The following is a 22,137-nucleotide window of genomic DNA, read 5'->3' as shown; positions in this document are numbered from 1 at the left end:
GCAGGGCCAACGGCTTTACGTGCTGTCCGAGGCACGGGAGTGTACATAATTCCAACTTCCAAACTCCAGGCTGCTACTGAGAATTTTCGATAGAAAATCTAAATAACATTTCATTAGCCCGACCTGGGATTTGAACCCAGGACTTCCGGGTCTGCGGCCTTACATGTAGCCACTAGACCAACGAGTGAAGAACAGTTATTTCCATATATGATTCGACGTACAGTATTGTGTTTTGTGCGGTAACGTTAGTTCGTGAGGTCGTTACTAAGCCTAAACTTACTGATACATACTGTTAATAAAATACATAGATAAATGGCAACCGATACTCAAAACAAACATGTTTATATTTGCCCACTATTAAAGAAACGAGATATATATATTGGAAATCAAATTAATGTAGAATTTGTTTGAAAAAGTTTGTGTGAAAGTTTATTTGGTCTTTAGTTATAGGTAAACTGACAAATGAGTCAATGGTATGTGTCACTACTGCCCATAGACAACGTACTTCAAGAATTATTAAATAACCCTTATAGCGCTAATGCGCCACCAACATTGGAAAATAAGGTTTTATGTCCCTTGTGCCTATTGTTACATTAGCTCACTGATCCTTGAAACCGGAACAGAACAATATTAAGTATTGCTGTTTAAAATAATTGGAAATAATTAATAAATTTATAAAAAAGAGTATTTATTGATTTTCTAAATAGTTATCTTGATTAGGCATTGATTAAATATGAAATAAATAAACGATAAATTTGGAGTTTTCTTGAAATGATTATAGAATTTGATAAAAAATACAAAATAATAAGATTTAAAAAACACATAACTTTAAATAAAAAAATTAGTTTATTAACAATTGTATAAAATATTATATATTTTTTTAAAGTAATATTCTAAAACCTTAAGCTTAAATTTATTGAAAGACTCGTGTATAATCTCTTCAAAATATATACGTTATAAGCGGTTTGCACGAAAAACGAATAAAGTACCCTCAAGAATGCACTGGTAATAAAAAACGGTAATGAATAAGATAAAAAATACAGCTACGTTATATTTGTTTTTAAATCACATAAAAGATTTACGATTAATCAATCAGGAACTTAATTAAAACTGCTCTTAAACCGAGTTTCGGTTTATATAATATATACGGGAATAACTTGAAGCTTTCGACGCAATATCGTGTAACAACTGAACCCAATTGAAGTAAACACACGGGAAAATATTTATGAGTAATTTTTTTTAATGTATTTACAAGACTGTTGTGTGTACATGTGTGTGTGTTCTTTCAAATTCATTTAATCGACACGAAATTTTGAATTTAATAGTATACTAGAAATAAATAGTAACTGTTCAACAGATTGTAGCATCACGGAATCCGAACCTGGGACCCAATTTGCTATATCATAAGCCAACTAGAGTTCTTAGTAAAATCAACATATCGGTGTTAGCTATGTGGTATCGTAGCACGCTTTTCAATCGTCTTAAAAACTATAATACTAAGAGACCTGATAAAAACAAATTATAATTAGTAGAATTTGCATATTTCCCGTAAATATATAAACCCAAAGAGCGGGTAAACACTTAAGATATATGTGGGTTCATTTAAAACACTGTATTCCTTTGCTCGGCGTAATCTGCACTCGTATAATCCAAGATATCAGAGACCTCCCGTAATGGCGTAGTCGTTTTATGATCATTCTAATTGGCAATACCAAATAAATGTGAAAATATGAATACATAAAACTGTGCGAGCGAGCGTTAGCTTGTAATGGAATCGACTTTTTTTCACCAGTTTTATTAACGAATACATATTATAGATAATTTTGAACAGGACCGTATGTATTCGTGTTTTCTTTTAAAGATTCAAAGTAAGAACATTCTTATAAAAATTGAAGCGAATATTAAATAAATTAAAAGCTAGAAAATATTATCTGTGTTTGCAATCGCACACAGATCGCTAAATATGTATATTTACACCATCCGTAACAGCCTGTAAATGTCCTACTGCTGGGCTGAAGGCCTTCTCTCCTTTTTTGAGAAGAATACTTATTCCACCACGCTGCTCCAGTGCGGGTTCGTGGAATACACATGTGGCAGAATTTCAGTGAAATTAGACACATGCTGGTTTCCTTACGATGTTTTCTTTCATTGTAAAGCACGAGATGAATTATAATCACAAATTAAGCACATGAAAATTCAGTGGTGTTTGCCCGGGTTTGAACCCACGATCATCGGTTAAGATTCAGGCGTTCTAACCACTAGGCCATCTCGGCTTATTACATACATTAACTTAATACAATGTGTTAAGATGTTAATAATTAATTTATGCAAAGAATGTCATTCACAATGAGATATGTTACAATACAAAATAAAACGAGATACAAACATTCACCTGATGTTTCATGGGGTCGTGAAAGATTTGATTATTGTCGTTGGCAGTTAAAATAACGATAAAACATTATTACCGACAGTTGGAGACATGAATGAGGTACAAGTCTTCACACTTTAGACAAGAGACATTGTAGAAATGTTTTTTTTTTTAATTACATGTAAACTCTCTTGATATTCCACGGGATTTAAGTATTTAGTACATACACATATGAAATTATATACAGATTCATAATTTTTTTTATGTTGAATTTTAGTCTTTTGGAGGTACTATTTATTCACTGCCAAGCACATAAAAAAATTATGAATCTAACCACTGGGTCATCTCGGTTCTTTTTATATTTATATAATAAAAAATGAAAATTTATTTCAATACTATTTGTGCTCAAACGATAAAATCCTTAAAATGATTCTTCGCTCACACTTCGGCGTATGCTCAGACATTCTATGAAACCATCTAGGCAAGTCAATTACACATATTGAAAGTTTTTTAGATGGATACAGCTTATTGTTAGCTTCAAACAACAATGGCCTAAGGTTCAACAACAAATGGATAATTTCGAATTAACGCTTCTTGTTTCCCCTGCATATTACTGATAATAAAAATTTAATGATTAAACTCACGAAGTTTCTTTGACCGCATATAAATATAAATCACTCAGACGAATGAGTACTTTAACTTATTAATTACTAGTGTATATAAAGGTTTTGTGTTTTAATTATTTGAATTTAGATTTAATTAAATAAATATCTAAAGTCAAACAATTATATATATATACTTACTAGCATATATGTATATGTAACTGATTCGCTTTCGATATTTTTGAACAATGAATATTTAAATATTATATTTATATTTCGCACAAAATAACAATGTAAATAAACTCGCACTTGAAGCGGTTATATAGTTTCATCATTTTAGGCTCACTGACTTCAAAAACGGAGGGGGATTTGTACGATTTTATATACTATCTTTAATACACAAATATCACATTATGTACTTGATTATTTTTTATATTTTCTTCTTAACCCTTCCAAATTTAAAAACGCTTAGTTATATCGTATCTCTTTAATTGCTTAACCTAACGCGCGAACGCGTAAATCTTAACTGATGATCGTGGGTTCAAACCCGGGCAAGCACCACTGAATTTTCAAGTGCTTAATTTGTGATTATAATTCATCTCGTGCTTTACGGCGAAGGAAAACATAATGAGAAAACCTGCTAGGAGCCTGCTGCTGCGTAGGAGCAGCGCGGTGGAATAAGGTCCAAACCTTCTCCTCAAAAAGGGAGAGGAGGCCTTTAGCCCAACAGTGGGACATTCACAGGCTGTTACGGAATTATGTGTATTAGTTTATATAGTTTATCAACCATGGACCGTGGTCCAGGGTAAATTGTCGTCCAGGTTAGGTAGAGAATTTGTGACAACTGTGCATACAAACAGGTACGAGAATGATCGTATGAGTTTTTTAGTTACAGTTTTTTATTACGATTTAAGGAATCCCTAAAAAACAGGAAGACGAATATCGTTGTTTATATTATTCGATAATTAAAATTGTATTTTACATAAAATGTTACTCACTGCCATTTGTTAAAACGATCTCGCCCTCATATTTATGAAAATAATTTGTATTAATGTTCGGTTTTTCTTTAAGTAAAACCGCTAACGTTTATTGGAAACAATATCGCCTTACGATTTTCGATTCGAATTAAATATTTGAACGCATTATGTTTTCGATTAGGGTTTAACGATACGTTGAGTGGACAAGAGACATTTAGCTGAAAATTATCTTAATTCATTACACATTTGATATGCAAATTATTGAGAATTTATTTTATTTATTTTGTTTAGATTATTGAAATATTCAAATCAAAACCTTTATTCGATTGCATAACATGTGTTATTTAATTAAGATTGTAGATTCTACCGAGGAGAACCGGTAAGAAACTTAGTAGTTTTTACCAGTGTCTATAGGTATTTTAATAAAATACATTATTATTGATCCTGTATGAAAATCAACGTGTTTGAATTTCAAGCTTTTGTGTCATATATATAGTATTTTGTCTACATACTATATTATATGCTCGTTATATTTGAAATGTAATTTAAATATTAATGTGACCTATTAAAATTTGAAAGTCAAAATAAAGGTTCTGAAAAGTAATAGTTTTTATCTGAGAAGTACTAGCGAAAGAATCAGCGTGCTCTTTTGCCTTATTATGCAGTTGTATTGATAAATAAATAGTTAAAAAAGACGAAATATATAAATACCTACGACAATTTGTACTTTTAATAGCTTGTGTATAATATTTTATATATATATTGTGTACTTCATAAATAAATGCCGTATGTGATATATATATTGTGCCGTATGAATAATGATGTGACGTAATAAAATAAATATCATCAAAGCAAATATAGTGTTACCTAGCTAGGTGAACATTAGCGTTATAAGAATAACTTTGACACCTTATTGCTTTACATACGAGTACCCTTTCATTCGTAATTACACTGGCTCACTCGCTCTACACAATGGATCACTACAACGTAGTGCTTTGTCGTTTTATGACGGAATACATAGTGGGTACTTTTACGGGTTTACATTGAAACGTTCCACTGGAAATATATTCTTTTCGTCGATTTGTTTCTAGTCTTTGTGCCTTACGTGTATTTGTTGAGATATGTCATTTAGTTCGATCGGATCATAACTACTCATTTTAGTCAGACTTTAAGCAGTATTTTAATCCAGTGAAAATGATAAATATGGTAATTTTATGTTAGTTTCCTGTCTTGTGATGTTTTAAGGGCAACTGCATGTTAGTGTATGCAACATTCATGCATGTTTCTTTCTCCTTGTTTGTTTTAAGGGTACATTATGATATCAACTCAAATCAACATACGCCTCGCCCACGCGAACCCTCGCCTGTGCCACGGATTTATACAATTTTATGATTATTTTTTTTAAATTAATATAAAATTCTGTAGTTTCGAAACACATCAAATTGCTAATCTATAGAACGGCAAGATCGATTCTTATATGATATATTATTTAAAATTAAATAATTTGATGATATAAATATTTATACCATATTTGCATTCTATTGAGTATGACTAGAAAAACACAAAAAAACAAATTTAGTTTAAAAATACAACAATAAACCAGACATACTTGTAGCTACGAGACGAGAATATTTACGTCCTGAGTTGTAATGAACTCGCATTTGACAGGATAGGCGCGTCAAGGGACTCGGTAGTGGCTTGTTAGTTGCGCACGCGCATAACTCAAAAGCGGTAGAATGGCGACAGATTTATTTCGGCGGGGAAATGCGTAGCGTTGGCACCTTGTTACTTGCTGACTGAGATCTGTTGGATGCCATGTTGACGTTATTGATAATACCAATGTTGATAATGTATAATACGGTTAGAATAGAATTTATTAAATTATTGTACAATAAAATTTAAATATTTTAATTGGTCCTTCGAGCCTGATAAAAAATAAAATGGTTTCTAAATACTTAAAATTGAATAAAAATGAGTGTCGATGTGGTTTTAGAAATTTAAGCAATGTGCTTTTATTGCTTGACACGTCAGTTCGCGTACGCATTAGAAGTGTTTAAATACGATATGTTGCGCCCCTCTTCAACTAGCTAGGTAACAGATATATTGTTTAATGGTCCAAAGGAATGGAGATTGTAAATATGTCCGGGTACTGAAAATGTCTTCATTAAGGGAAATTAATTTTATACAATTCGAACTAAATTATTGAACTAATCGAGAAGTAAGTGGCCTTTGGCTTCGGTATCTTTATTATATGTAGTATAAATAACTTTACAGCATGAACAACACATACAAAAGTTTATACTTCCTTGTTGAAAGAGTATGAATCATTTCGTAATTGTAATTTGTACTCAATTTAATTATTTCAATAAGACGTAGTTCAGTAGCATAATATAAATTACAAGTTATATATGTGTGCAAATGTGTATGTCTTCATAAGTTCTCAGTTGTAGAGGTACAACACACCTATATACTACTTTCGTGTGCGTCTTAAATGAGAATAGAGGGATAAGCTAATCTCTTCGGTAAATTATTTGTACAAAGAACTTCAGTTAAATAAGTGTTAAAACATTAAACCTTTTTCAAAAAGCATTAAAATATTTTCCCCGGCCATGTACAAAAAGAAACCGATGCAAAAACACTAAGATCTCCTTGGATAGCGCGATATAGTTACAATGGTTGTCGTTTAAAGGACAAAATCTTGTTATTTGGTCGCCTACGGTCACATTTTACAACCACCTATTATACTAACATACGGTTAAATAAATTCTATATGCATTTAACAGATTAAGATATGGACCACTTAAATTTGCATTTCTTATCTCCTTCCTAGCATTACCCCAGCATTTCTTTTTAATTTTTTTTATCTGTTTATTTTTTTTTTCATATAATGCTACTCTGACAAAGAGGTCAATAAAAATAATACGATTGAGTTAAATTGTATATTTTCTTTAATAATGTTACCAATATCAATAAATAAATTAGTTTTTTTTTTTAAATATTTTAAATGATTTGTTTAGTCACGGACTAAACATATATGATAAATTAATGACATTACAGTGTAATTCCGTGTACTCTAATATTTGTTTAGAATGCATATTTTAATTAGCATTTCAACGGTTATCTATAATATTATCTTTTAACGACAAACTAAGTATATAATCAAATATTTAAATATTCAAGTTACTTGTAGTAATTACAATCTTTTTTTATGTTAGAATAGGAAATACTGTCATTAACTACTTTTTAATTTCATGGACCGGACGGTCGAACGGATACAGAGATGTTTAGAAAGTATGTTTTTTCATATCAATTTATGTATATATTTTGAAAAATTAAAAAATTCATATTAATTTCATTAATTAAATAACATTTTGTATCTTTGTTAGCTATAAAAATAAATATTTAAAAAAAGAAGAATTAAAATATTTTTGAAAATCGAATTGAGGCTGAAATGACTCGTCCAATCTTGTGGAATTAACGACATTAGTTAGACGAGAAATGGTAAGGCGGATCGCTAGTATTTATATAATTCTCGAGTCGCGTATGTTCGTAGGGTTAACATGACTGCATTATTTCTCACTTTATCAGCTCGGGTCGATGCTGCAGCGCGCACACAAGCATAACTCAGCTCAGTGTTGCCAGTGCGTTAAATGTTACTATCTGTAATAATGTTAGCATTCCTGGAACGTTTCCTTGTAAAGGATCTGTATTAAATTTGCTAGTACGTTTTACTTAATGGTATAAATTTTATAAGAAAGAAAAAAATAGTCTGTTATTAACAATACATATAATAAATTTCTATATTGATATTCCATGCAATCTGCAATTGATTTTATAAGTAAAAATGGTTGTGATGATGTCAACTGCCAAAAAATATTTTACTTGTGTGTACTTGAACCATTATGAACCATTTCATTAGGTAGCTTTTCTAAATAATTCAATTAAAAGTCAAGCAAATATTTAATTTGTATGATATATGAAGATATTATAATAAATGATTTTGATGTTAAATGTTTATTGTTTCCAAACAATGCGGTTTGTTAATTTATTAGGGATATACAAGTTAATATGCTCGTGTTGACTCGTAAAATTTTATTACATTTTCATTTCAATATTCTCTTGCACCATCGAAACATATCGTTTGGTCTAAAACTGCAGGAAACAACACACCTTCGATTTTAAACAAGTTTATGTTCGTATTTTGAAATCTTGAATTCATTTAACTATGGTCTCTATTACATAGGAACAAGGCTCTGATTATTTTGCTATTAAGTTGAGTTTAAGTTTGTATTCTCAGGATGGGATTCACTATGGCTTCCTTAGAACTTTGCACTGTTGCAAATGTACAATGTTTTGGGTTTTGTATTGTTTTTTTTAACGCAAACAAAGAGTTTTTGTCGTCTTGTTTTTATAATGACATATATTATAAGTTATTGTCAAATAACTACCTCCCGTGTGTTATCGGGTTGCTGTCACAGGATTATGCGAGTTAGCTTATAGAGCGTACACCAGTGTGTGTGCACTTTTATGCATTATAATATGTGCAGCGACGTTGACCAGTCCTCCTGAAAACATCAACACCATTTATTTCATGTAACAAACATATTTTTCTTACTAATGACATTATTGAAAATTTAATTTAAATTGATTCGTTCGCTTTGAGAAAAAATAACCAAAACTTACTGCTATTAGTTTCTAAACGAAATACTTTTTTGGTATTTCTCATACATTTCCTGTTAAATTATATCATGATATAAAAGACCGTGGCACAATTATAACCAGTTGATATTGACCTCTATTTCTTTCCCGAAACGACTAATTCGTTTTTTTTATAAATAAGCCGAGAGCTCAATGCACATTGGCTAAATGGCTTGACTATTTATTAAAATTCCTCGCTGATAACAATCAGCGATACGCTAATTACAATAATATTAATATTTAAAATCAAGAAATCTGTTTTACCTGTTCATATTTTAGATAAAACATTATTATTTTTAATAATAATATGTAATTAAGTTTCGTTCGTTGTAAAATGTATATCTAGCTATATATATCAGCAATATCCGTTTCCTAGTCTGAAAAAATATATAGTTTTAGTTATGATTGAAAATTTGGTAAGTTTTTCACGTAAACAAACTCATGACCAGGTATAAAGTCAATATATAAAATAATTTATTAGTTTTCTCATTACCTTTTCAATGAATATGATTTAACTTGATTTCTGATAAAATATTTTAAGTTCTTATTAAAATACTTAAAGACTTAAGAAGGTTTTTTTTACGACAGAACTTGAAAAGAAGTGACATTCTTATCGCCTTATCCGTAAATGAACAAAATATAAAATTTAAATATATTCTATGTTCACATTCCAAAAATATTTAGGTTTTTATAGACAAGATCTCGCATTGGCAACATCGGTGTCGATGTTTTGTAAATATAAAAAATAATATGTAACGGAAACTTGAAAATGAAACCTGTTCGTTGTGTAATAAACACCTAAAATACTTAAAACTTTTATTAACTTAACCATAACAAAATAAAAGTAATAAAAAGTTTAATCTACTTCAGAATTTTCTTATTAATTTGATTATGCAAACTTTTTGAAAAAGACAGTTCATGACGATAGTTTTTTTTAAATATATTCTCTGTTTTTTAAAGTCTAGAACGCGTGTTTTAAAAAATAAATACTTTAGTCAAACACTTTTGAATTTTACAAAATGTATTTAAATTAAAAATAAAGTAATCAACAGTTCGGTATATAGATTCCACCGAAAAAAACGGGAAGGTCAGTAGCTTCTGTTATTAAATGTATATTAATTTTCTGCTTACCTTTTACAAAACAAAAATACCGCTTATATTATATTGACGTTCTAGATTTGGACTATGTTAACCCAAGTGTTTGGTTAGAATTTCAATATTGGTAGCCCTAATCATAATTTAATTGTTGTTTGTATTCTAACAGTATTAATCATTTACATGTCTCTAATGTTGGTTTGTCTCAAGATCAGTGATCGTCTATGCTATTAGGTAGCTATGGGATTCATTTATCGATTATATTTTATATAATGGATTATTATATTATATGTATTCATATATTTTAAAATAATTCATTCGAATAACCCACACACTTGTACATACTCTAAAATATCTCTAGCATAAAGCTTTTCTTTGGCCACCGTGTCCGAAATTCGGTCAATATTACATTACATACGAATTATAATATATTGTGTTTGTACAGCCATTTTCTTATTCCAGCCTGAAAGGTCAAATATAAAGATAACGATAGTTCTTATCAATAAACATTGATTGGCTTCATGCAAATTTTATTAATTGACCTTGAGAATTCCTGTTCTAATTGATCTGAATGCTGTTGAAACTTCGGAGGTTTTATCAAGAAATATATTTTGGTACATTTTGGAGTAATAATGTCCTCCAGACCGATTTCGGCCACGGCGGCCAATCTCAAGAGAGATTAGCCAACTACGCAGGAGATATTATAGTGCACAAGTGTGTGCGCAAACACAGGTGCACTCTCTGTTCCTAACTTTCATAATCCGATGGGACGGCAATCCGACACGACCGGAAAGAGTTCAGGCGCAGGACCAACGGTTTTACGTGCTTTCCGAGGCACGGGAGTGTACACACTTCCAACTTTCAGACTCCGGGCTGCTACTGAGAATTTTTTGACATAAAAACCCAATAACGTTTTTATTGGCCGGACCTGGAAATTGAATCCAGGACCTCCGCGTCTCCGGCCTTACATCAACCCTCTACACGAGGCAGTCAACTTTTGGAGTAAGAGCGACTTGTTGCCGTGATTGCTAACGGTATGAAAGGTCTCTAAGGTCATTTTGCCGATTAAACCGATTTTAAAAATTCTTTCACCGATGGAAAGCTCCATTATCAGTGAGTAACATATGTTTTTATTAATTTTACTCCATATTTATTAATTGGTTTGCTTTAATTATAAGCAATTTCAATGTTTAACATCGGTCGGGGCGATCAATTTATTACTTGCTTCCCAAACATAACATCCGAAATCGGAACACGTTTGTTAAGTTAAACATATATGCATCACCTAACTTTATACGAGTATAAAATTTCAACTGTTTTCGATAAGTGGTTTCTGAGAAAATAGCCTGCGACAAAGCCGAAGAGAGTTCCGCTTGTCATTAATTGTACGAAACCCTAAAAAGGTATGATCGGTTATAACCCGAATAAAGTAGAAATGTATAAAACACACCGCGACAGTGAAATGCTTAGGTAATGTCATAATTAGCAGGCAGCCATGATCAAGCGAACTATTTTATTTGGTCGTATTTTTTCTCTACAACGAAATGAAAGGTTAATCGTCAAAAATCTTTAGTACGCGCGAAGCTAACACAACATTGTACATTTCGCGCGATTTGAAATAATTGAAAAACACGCGTTTCGAATGTGCGCCGCATTCTTACAAGGCTCTATTAAGTCCCTTTTATGATTTAATCTAATCTGATCCTTGTGGCGAAAGAAATAAAGCATATTTGCAAAAAAATTGCGCCGCTCTCAAATCACGTTCGCTGTTCTTTTTTCAGACACATGTTCAGAGAATTAAGATTTTTTACGCCTAAAGATACGACTACGACACGACTCCACTCTACTCTCCTCTTAAAGTTTGATTATAATAAATTCATCGTATTAAAAGTGTCGTATCAATGTCGTGATGCCATTGAAAGTAATGAATAAAATCGTATAGTATAAATAATATTGCTCGTAAAAACTTGGATGAGCTTCTACATTCTCGATATGTTTTAGATGATATGTAATTTATATTACAATTTTTATTTACTATCCTGTCGACTTCATATCTAAGGCTTAAGGTACATTTTAAAATGGTAGGATAACACGTTATGTTAGTGAGGAATGTGTATTTACACGACCGCGAATTTATTTTGTGCGTCATTACTTTTGTGGTACGATTATGTCTGGATGAATGATACTTGGATAAAGTTACAATAGAGTAATGAACAAAGGAAAAAAAATTAAAGTAATCCGTATAATCTTTCCTCCTCTTAATAAAAAAAAAATAAACTTATTATTTTGACATATAAATATTTTTTAGAAATGGTTCTAATATGTAATGACTTTTTAAGAAATAAAACACGGCTGTAGACTTCGAATTTCGGATTCGAATTTTCGATCCGATTTTCTTTTAATTGAATTTGCTATCATGATTTAAAAGCCAGACTACATCCATCCCATTGTACAATGAGAGCGAGGGATCAGACAGTGAACTTGTTGTTAGGTGTAGTTGCCTATTCTCTGAGCTGCTGTATTTACAATTTGGCAATGTATTTTGGAAATAAAACTCGCTGATTGTAAGACGTGTGCTTCAGAGAAAACTATAACCAATCTACCGTTCATAAAACATGTATACAATTATTATTTTTTTAAATGAAAAGCCTCTGGTGGTTGTTACTCTGTAATAGATACGAAACCAGTTGGACTATTATAGTTTGTTTATTGGCCAATCAGACTGGTTCGAGATAGACCTAGGGCTCGTCAGCCACAGGCCTGGTGTTATTAATCGATGGGTGTGAGTACTATGTAGCCTTTGAAGGAATTTGATGTGTCTCGTGTAATACAATAGGTATTAAAAATAGTCATCGATCATATTGGAAAACGTAATAAATAATTCTAATATATATTATGTTACTTATCGTAATTACGTGTTAAGTTAATAACATAAATAAGATTTAATTGTCAAGTTAATATTATCAAAATTCTATATAATCAATTAAATTTTATTATACAAATTAATGAAATAATAAAAACTAATTTTCAAGCTATTTATTTAATTATAGTACTAATAAATTTATATATTATTACATATAATTTTCAAAAACATTTTAATTTATTCATCCTCTTAGTGACGCTAGATTTGTCTAGAGATAAACACTATTTATTGACTATATTGAATATGTATTTAAACAAAACACGCTATTGGCGTGGATATGTCAAGGTATTATCTTTATCTTTAGCTTACAACGATTCGCTTCTGAAAATATTTTTAGGTTATGCGTAAATCTAAAAGAACGAACGTACCGGCAAGAATATATGGCTTTTATTGAGCTGATAGCTAGCGCCCAGCATTACATTGGAATTTAGATTTAATCGAAGAACTAGCAAGTTTAGAGTATGTAGTTATTATTATCTTGTTGGTTTAGAGGGTAGATATCATGCCACAGATCCCGAGGTCCTGAGGTTAAAACCCAGGTCGGTATGCCTTAGAAAACACGCAAAGCCATCGGTTCTGTACTTGAACTCTGGTCGTGTCGGATTGAAGTTCCATGGATTATAAATGTGAGGTAATAGAGAATGCACCTGTGTTGGCGCAAACACTTGTACACTATGATACGTCCAGAGCGATTGGCTAGTTTTCCTAGTCGGCGACCGTGGCCGAAATTAGTTTGAAGGTTATTAATGAATTTAACATCTAAACCTTCTTCTTGAATCGTTTCGTACAGTGGTGAAAACCTTATGAAAATATTTTCAGTAGTTTTTGAGTTTATCTCGGTTATACAGACGCGTCGGATTTATAAAAGCACAAGAGTTGTGTGTTTGAATTGATATTAACTGCCAATACGATTTAACAAAATATTTTTGCGTTAAATAGTCTGTTTATCGGGGAAGGTTATAGCCTATATAACTTAAGTACGGAGCGGAGCAGTAAACGTAAACGTCAACCTATATGGGAAACTAAATAAAACAGGAATGTATAATCCAAATTGAACACGGAGAGAACCGCGGGACACGAATAGTTATATATACGATTTTATTATAACGAATATAAAATACGCTCTTCATTCAAGTTCAATGTCTTAAAATAGATAATCCCCATGATATTGAAATATTGGTTTGAATACAACTATATCACTTAAATTTCAAAACAGTTAGACCTAAAATGGTTGGATGGTGGAAAAAGAGATCTATAAGAGAATGTTATAATATATAATATCCTGGGACATTTTCACACACGGCCATCTGATCCCAAATTAAGCTTGTACAAAGCTTGTGCTATGGAAACCAGACAACTGATATACTACATATACTAATTTTCTTTTGTAAATACATACTTATATAGATAATTACACCCAGACTCAAGACAAACAGACATGTTCATGCACACAAATGTCTGTCCTGGGTGGGAATCGAACCCACAACCTTCGGCGTGAAAGGCAAGTCTACCATCACGCCAACCGTGGTGGTACCAACCACACTCATCTAATGTTAAGATCTAATTTGTAGCAAGTAAATTGCTTAAAACTTTTCATTTCTGATGTAAAATAGAATGGATCAGATGGATTCGAGTACATTTATTTCAAGGACTAATTAAAAATTAAATACGTTTTATATGAATAATACCAAAGATATATCTAGTTGACTAAGATATTGATTGCTAAGTCGTGTGTTTTAGAATAAGCTACAACCTATCCGGTCGTGATATGTCTAAGGGATTTTTTGTTAAGCTTACCAATCCATCAATAACATTTTTACCTCGTAAGCTCTTGAAGCGCGTCAAGCTTCCGTATAGTAGCGAGAAACAAACTCACTAACAAAATATATTCCAATGAGTCTTAAAATTAATATAAGTAGATGCAGCGCGTTTCGAAATTTTTAGTTTGTAACACCATTAGTTGCGTTTCGCAAATTCAAATAAGTTATATAATTGTATAATAATCTATGCTAATATACAAATGTGAAACTGTCTGTTACGCTTTCATGACTAAATACCTGAATCGATTTTGATAAAATTTTGTATGCGAGCTTGAATCCCAAGAAAAGATATAGGCTACTATTTTGTATCTAACAATTGCCCCCCAACACGCAGGCGAAGCTGCGGGTGAATATTAACATTTAGTGACTAATAATGCTTTTTTCTATTTTCAGGTAAATTGTCAAAAGCAACTTCAGCTTCTTTCATCGATGGAGGTATTATATTTAAGTAATTTCTCATCTTATCAACATAAAAGTTGACGTAACAGCATCTTTAAATTGAAAAATTTCACTCTGTTCTCTAGCAGTCGGCTGTCTCGTTCTAACAGAGCATCATTTGTTATGTTAGAAAAAGAAAGGGTTATCGTGGAATCCGCTCGCTTGACGAGTTGTAGGGCCGTGTTGAAATACACGAGATTTGGATTAAAAACTCGTGTGCTTGGTTTATGTACAGTTAACAAAAACAAACTTTGTAATGTTTTATTTTGTTAATTTATCTTATATTGGTCTATATACATTTTTAATAGAATTAATAATGAGAGACTCTCATACATACTAATAAAACCACAAACAGAGTATATAAGTATTTAAAGTCTTAGTTACGAACTATTTAAATACAAAAAAATAAAAATAAAAATATTTCAATAATATGTGTTTAGTAATAAATAAACGCTAAATTTTAGTCTCCCGTGGCTTTAATCGCATTTAATTATCAATTGATTTTACATTTAAGTTTTTACACATAATAAGGAAATACGCTAAAAGGTTATTTAATTGACAATCATTCTGAATTGATAATAATTTAAATATATGAAACAATGTACATACATCTTTATTAAAATACATTGCTTAATATTTTAGCACGTCATGTATCAATGTGTGTGTATCTTACTAGAGAGAGAAGTGAATGCATCTCTAAGAGTAAAATATAGTCTTTACTCTGATACTTTTTTTAAATGATAATGGGATTAAATTAAATTAATATTGTCCTAGTAATTTTAATATCATGTTGAAGTTTCTGTCGATGCTTTGGTTCTGCTCTTTCCTTTTCAAAAGAGAAATTTAAAACTAGCTTTGTTGATCAATTTTGAAACGATAATATCTTCAATTTCCTTCTACAAAACAAGAAATAAGTTTAATAATTTCAAAGTAAAAATTGTATGAAAATCAATTTATTTGTGTTGCTAACCATACTAAGCGTTCCGGGCCTAATGTCCTAAGTCGAAACTGTCACAATGGATACTATTTAACATCAGGTTATCGCCACACCATCAGATAACACCATTCCTGATAAGTATAATGATCGATGACGGCTCTTAAGACATTTTTTTTAATAATAATCACTAGGGTCTGAACTTAGTCAACGCTTGGCTGGGAAGCATTTTCAGCGTCACATTTGTAGGAAGGCTTATTTGAGGATTTTTGTTTGTATGTATATCGTGGATTATGTTACAGCCGATTTAGAAATTTCCTTTTTAAACAGTCTTATTAGACTATTATTTTTGGGTTAATAAGATCTGAGGGGCTATTTTATGTGATTAATTCTTAATATATACTATATAAAGAATAATATATACCGTATCGATTTCTTATGTATATTTATTTGCTCTTAAATCTTGATCGAAATTATCAAATCTGTAAAATTACCGAATTAACTGATAAAAAGACTATAAATATTCATATGCATATTAAAATTTTATATAAAAAACAAAGCTATAATTTTCTCAAATATTTGAACTTGAAAAATCTAAAAATCAATATTCTTTTATCGATCTGTCAGACGTAACACGACACGTCGTAACCGTACACCGGCCGAGGTGTTTAGGTAACGAGCGATCTAGATATGATTATGAATGTACCGAAAACCAGGACACATACCTCCAATGCACCGAGAACAAAAGCGTCATACGAACTAACCTAAACAAGTACCCTTTCATGAATATTTTTTTTTAACAAAACACCCTTATTCTGTGAGCGAGACCCGCTTCCTTCTGTTTTTATCGCGTTCACACTCGATAGAACAAAAGCGAAGAAAATAAAGCGACGCCGCTAGCGACACCTGACGAAGTGAGAATGAAACATGATACTCGACACACACCATTCAAGCTTTAATCGTATCTATGCTCTGAATAATAAAACTCACTATTCAATGGAACCATTCACTTTTGTATGCATTTATAGTTATTATAATTTCAATTCTATTTATACAGGATTAAAGTTTAAAGTGCATTGTAGTTGGATTGGTAATAAGATTCAGGGCATGCGTGATACCGTCTGCCTTTCGCCAAGTAGTTTTGTATTGGAATAATTTTATAGTTATTACTTATTATTAGATCGCTTTGTATTGAGCGAGGTTCACGCCATGGATACACTTTGATACATCGGGAATCAATATTCGATGCATTAGCATAGAGAAAGCGGTTTTAATAATACTCGATTTCTGAAATGTCAATCGTCCTACGGTACAGATTATATAATAAAATGTTATCTGTGGAAATGTTGTACAAAATACAAGATAAAATTTTGCATTTCTAATTTATCTGTAGCAAGGTTTTGCTTATATATTAGCTGTTTTACATAGAGCAGGTACTTTATACTATGTATTATTTAAACGATTAGTGCCAACACTCGTAGACTTAACGTTAAATGCAGAGTTAATAAAATTTGATGACATTTTATACGATACAAAATTTATGATATAATCTAGAAGAAACTGTTCAGAATGTTCTGTGTTGTATCCGTAAAAATATTCACATTGGACTGGTTTAAACCGGGTTTCACCGTAGATTAGCCTCCAGGTGCATTGAGGTACGTTTCATCAAAACCGGTCCAGTAGTTTCTACGTTATAACAAATAGCTACGAGCCGCTAACAAATACGCAAGTATTATGCTATGCTATCATTTTTAAGCTAAGACAACGAAAATAAATCATTAATATTATGTAGCTTTAAATAAGGTTTTGTCAGCGGAACGAGCATCGGTAAATAAGATTGTTTAATCTTTATGTGTTTTCGTATTTTTATATGTCATTTATGTATGCCTTCGTACGCGCGAAACGATATTGAAATAAATGTTTTTAAAAGTTAAGTTCACATTTCAAATTTTAAATCAAATTGATAATGAAAACAAAGTACGTGATCATAATATATAAGAATGCAATATTTATTTGAAAATCTCACAGTAAATATAATCATGCAAATTGCCTGTCATTCGTGGACAATATTGATTATATATATATATTTATATTAACCATCCCTTATATCGTCAATGCACCATCCCAACCGTTGGAACTAAAATATGGTGTACCTTGAGCTGTAGTTACACTGGCTCACTCGCCCTTCAAAACGGAACATAATAATACTGAGTATTGCTGTTTTGCGGTAGAATAATAACACGTGATATCTCACTTTACCATTGTACTATTGATATTTGATTGGTCAGTGGACGTTTATAACACCTTCCTAGGAAGGCTTGCACGTCCACGTGTAAAGATGTAGATCAGTTTTTTCGATGGACAAAAAGCGAAATCTAACTGGTTCTACGACGTATCGAATTTTTTGCTACACAATTTTTTGATAACAGCTTATTAACTATGATAATCAGAAATACTTGTCGAATTCAATTGAACTCATTTCACTAATTAGCGATAAATCTGTACTACAGAGTCTAGTACCCCCAAACTTTCTCCTAAATATTGCGAAAGTTTGTATTTGATTGGTACAAAAAAAAGAAAAGTCAACCCTAATAAGTAAAAATTACATTTCAACGGTAAAATAAGGTTTCATAAAGCCTTGTCGATAAAAGTAACAAATTCCTAAAATCGTATTTATTTATAAATGCATCTAAAACTCGTCGAACACCTAAATACCGGTCGTTGACCCTATACTAAGATAATATAATAAAGTTTTGCTTCACATGATCTTAATTACTGTTTTTCGAATATCAAAACGATTTGTGGCGCTTCTAAATTACGAAAACGGGATTTGTTTGAAACGTCCGCTTTTAGTTCAACATCGATATTTATTGGACATAACATAATATGTCTTCATTAAATTCTTGGTGCAGAATGATTGATGACGATTTTCCCTTTGTTATATATTTGATTCATTTAATAGTCAACCTATTTTACTAATTACATAAAAGATTGAAGATTGCTTAATGGATAGAAAACGTAAAACTCATCCGAATATTGCGGATATTTCTTGTGATCCATTCGTATTTATGATCAATTTCAAGGTGAAGGAATATGTCGCCAGAAAACCTGTATATATCGGATGATATTAAGTCACACGGAAATAAACCCACAGTGGTATTACGTAGTGGATTAGGCTCTAAAGCTTGAAAGGAACACCAAGCTGTTGGATATTCACACTATTCCCTGGCTCTCATAGTTCCATACCACCAGACCAGAAAGTCTTCGGGCGTACTATCAACGGTTTTCTACGGAAAAGGTCTTAATTCCGAGTTACTATTTGGGTTCTGGGTTAATAAATTCCATATTTTCTATTGGCCCAACTAAGAATTCTGATCGAGAAATCAGGGAAATAGCTGAAAGACTGTATTGGACAAACAAGTCCTTTCCAAAGTATAAAAAGTTATAATATTAAAGATGCTATCTGTTTCAATAAATTGTCCATATCCTTGTCTGACTTCTTAATTTAGTATCATGTTGTATTGGATGTTATAATGATATTCTTTTATATCCGTGTATATGTTTAAAATAAATCAATATCTACAACAAATATCCGCTACTGTTGCATAAAATTAAGAATTCTCGGTAATTTAGAATAGAACGAGTTTTACTTTAAATCTAGATTGAATTTAACATTTGACAATAGAAGCTAATGGACGGCGTGCGTTGCAATACCTTTTTTGTTGCTATACTGCCCGTCATGATTTGCGTTAAAATATTCTACAAATACGTTCTCGGATGTATTGTCATAGCGACAGATTGGAGGGTATAGAATTTGTTATAACAATTACAGCAACGTCGATAGGTAGATATATACTCCATGAAAAATACATGTATGTGCCAACTTTCATGGTGATCGGTCAGTCATGATAAGAGTCTTTTCATTACAAACGGATCAGATCAGACTGTAATTACCTTTTAGTTTTAGATCCTTATATAAAAAACATAATGATGCACAAACGTTCAAATTAACATACTTATTTTCCGTCTACTGCTGGACTAAGAGTTCCTCTTGTCTTGAAGAAGCTTGTAAAATATTCCATCACGCAGCTTTAATAGGGTTGATACACATGTAGCAGAATGCGATAGGTTTTTTCACAATATTTTACTTCACCGCCTAGCATGAGATAAGTTCATTAAAACTCAGTTGTGCCTGCCCGGGGTTTGAACCCTCAAGCTGATTAACGGATTCAAGCTCCTCAACCAAATCGACTTCCGTGTGATTATTGTTATACTAAAATGTATTTTACAATTGTTCATACCAATTAAAATTTTATTTATTTGAAATAAAAATCTGCGAATTTTAGTTTTATTTAAATTTAAGTACATTTCCAAATCACAATCGCCAACCAAGATTCCCGTTTCTCGAACAATTGTAAGGGAATACTTCGATCGTTTTCAAAATGGCGTCAATTAAATCGCACAATTAACTTAAAGGGAATGTCGCGTCGATTGTATCTCGTGACCCGCGGCTATCCGGGTTCGACTCCCGGGCTACTGTACCTACCGTTCGAGTGTCGTGATTTATCGGCGCCGGGTATCCAGGGTTAATTGAAGGGAAGCTTTGTTTTGACTTGTTATTCGGTTGAACGTGAACTCGCATCATTAACTCGAAGCATGTTAGACAATGGGTACATCGATTTTACTTCGTATAAAATTACCTTAAACAGTTCGATACGAATACAATTTGTACATTTTGTTTATTATTCATTAAAATAAACGTCACAATTATATATTCAAATATTAACAGGACAAATTATAATTAATTAAATACTCTTTTTAATTGTATAGTAAAAATCTATCTTTTGAATTAATTGAAATGTACGTTATATAGTAACCTATAATGTAAGCTATCAGTTTGCTAAGTTTAACTAAAATCCAACAAGTAATTTTTATATAACGGACGTTCGAACTAACAGCCAATTAAAAAATAATGTCATTAAGCTCAGTATCAAAATGTCTAAAACGAATAATTTTTTCTAACCTCACCTCGAATATAATATCTAAAATTATTAAACTTATCAAAGATTTTTAATTCTATCATAAATACAATTTCATAAAGCATTTTATATAGCAAATCAAACTATATAACATTAATATCAACTCTCATTACACGTGACCGTAAGCCATCGGTGGGCCAGTGATCACTAATGACCAATAAAATATTAGTCTAGCTACAATTAAAAACCTGCTCTGAACTCAAAACGAATAAATTATTAATTTATACGAGCGTATTCTTTGCGAAAAGGTAATAAATAGGCCCCTGGACAGACGAAAGTCGACGTACACAACATAAATACTGCCGACATACGTGTCGAAATGACTTTGAAATTATTTTTTACAACGAATTTTCAACCTTGTACGTTTGTAGCAGAGTTCGGATTTTAATGGAGAGATCGAGGCGTATAGGTCGAGATTCGGGACGGGACAGTCGGAAAGACAATGCCGTTTCGTTTTTAAGGACAAGTGAAGGCGACAGTTGGTCACCGGTTTTCGGGATTTAATTCGCGAAATCTCGAGACGTTTTCGATACCACAATGGGATCGGAGGGCCCGCTCTGACGTTGAGTGATGAGCAGGTTTTATAGATAAGGCTCGGCATGGCAACAGTTTTGGAAATCGATGATATTGCGAACGATTTAAAATCGATTTTGTGCTGTAATTCTAATACGTTGAGAAATAAATATTTTCAACTTTGTTGCACATTGTTCCTTTTTTCATACATATATCGTAAATTAAGTTTCACCACCATTCATGTTACGCCCACAAACAATACGAATGGGCTTACGAATAAAAAGTCCGTTGTTAATGATGCGGTACATTTGAACAAGTTAAAAAAATCGATTATATGAACGAAAATTGCGATCTTCGGTTATTTACTAAGACGTATTAATAATGATTATTAAAGTAAAATTAGAAATAATAAATAAAATATAAAAGTTAAATATGCATACAATCATTTAAAAACGTATACCTTAAAAATTATAGAATTTTTAATATTGATATTTAAAATAGCCTAAAACGTGTTTTTTCTTAATTAAATATTTAAAAAAAATAACTTAGTTATAAGCAAGCCATTTTACGAGTTATAGTTCCTGAATATAAAGCTGATCTAGACTAGCGTCTTAGTCCAGTTAATACAGAGCACTATTATAGTACGTGCCGAAGATTGATAGTATTATGATTACGAAATCAAATAAACATAGTCAGGAAGGTAACAAATAGACCAACCAACAACAGCCAA

The 22,137-nt window shown here is 31.6% G+C and overlaps 1 protein-coding gene across 3 annotated transcripts in view; it reads left to right on the top strand.

The window, feature by feature from the left end:
- LOC126771437 (protein dachsous) overlaps nt 1-22,137 on the top strand; it is a 266,674-nt gene that overhangs the window by 79,820 nt on the left and 164,717 nt on the right. The window contains exons 1-2 of one of the 3 annotated variants that reach the window (XM_050491311.1): nt 1,134-1,229; nt 14,877-14,918. The exons of 1 other annotated variant lie outside the window; for it this stretch is intronic. In XM_050491311.1, the coding sequence (XP_050347268.1) occupies nt 14,913-14,918 (6 nt within the window). In that variant the 5' untranslated portion in view covers nt 1,134-1,229; nt 14,877-14,912. Of the gene's footprint in view, nt 1-1,133; nt 1,230-10,791; nt 10,854-14,876; nt 14,919-22,137 lie in introns of those variants that run through there. One more of the 3 variants, XM_050491312.1, reaches the window with a different exon arrangement.

This window comes from Nymphalis io, chromosome 10 (assembly GCF_905147045.1).
Source record: "Nymphalis io chromosome 10, ilAglIoxx1.1, whole genome shotgun sequence".
In the NCBI taxonomy this organism is placed as follows: domain Eukaryota; kingdom Metazoa; phylum Arthropoda; class Insecta; order Lepidoptera; family Nymphalidae; genus Nymphalis; species Nymphalis io.
The sequence above is the reverse complement of the archived record's forward strand: the minus strand, read 5'-3'. Positions and strand labels throughout refer to the sequence as shown.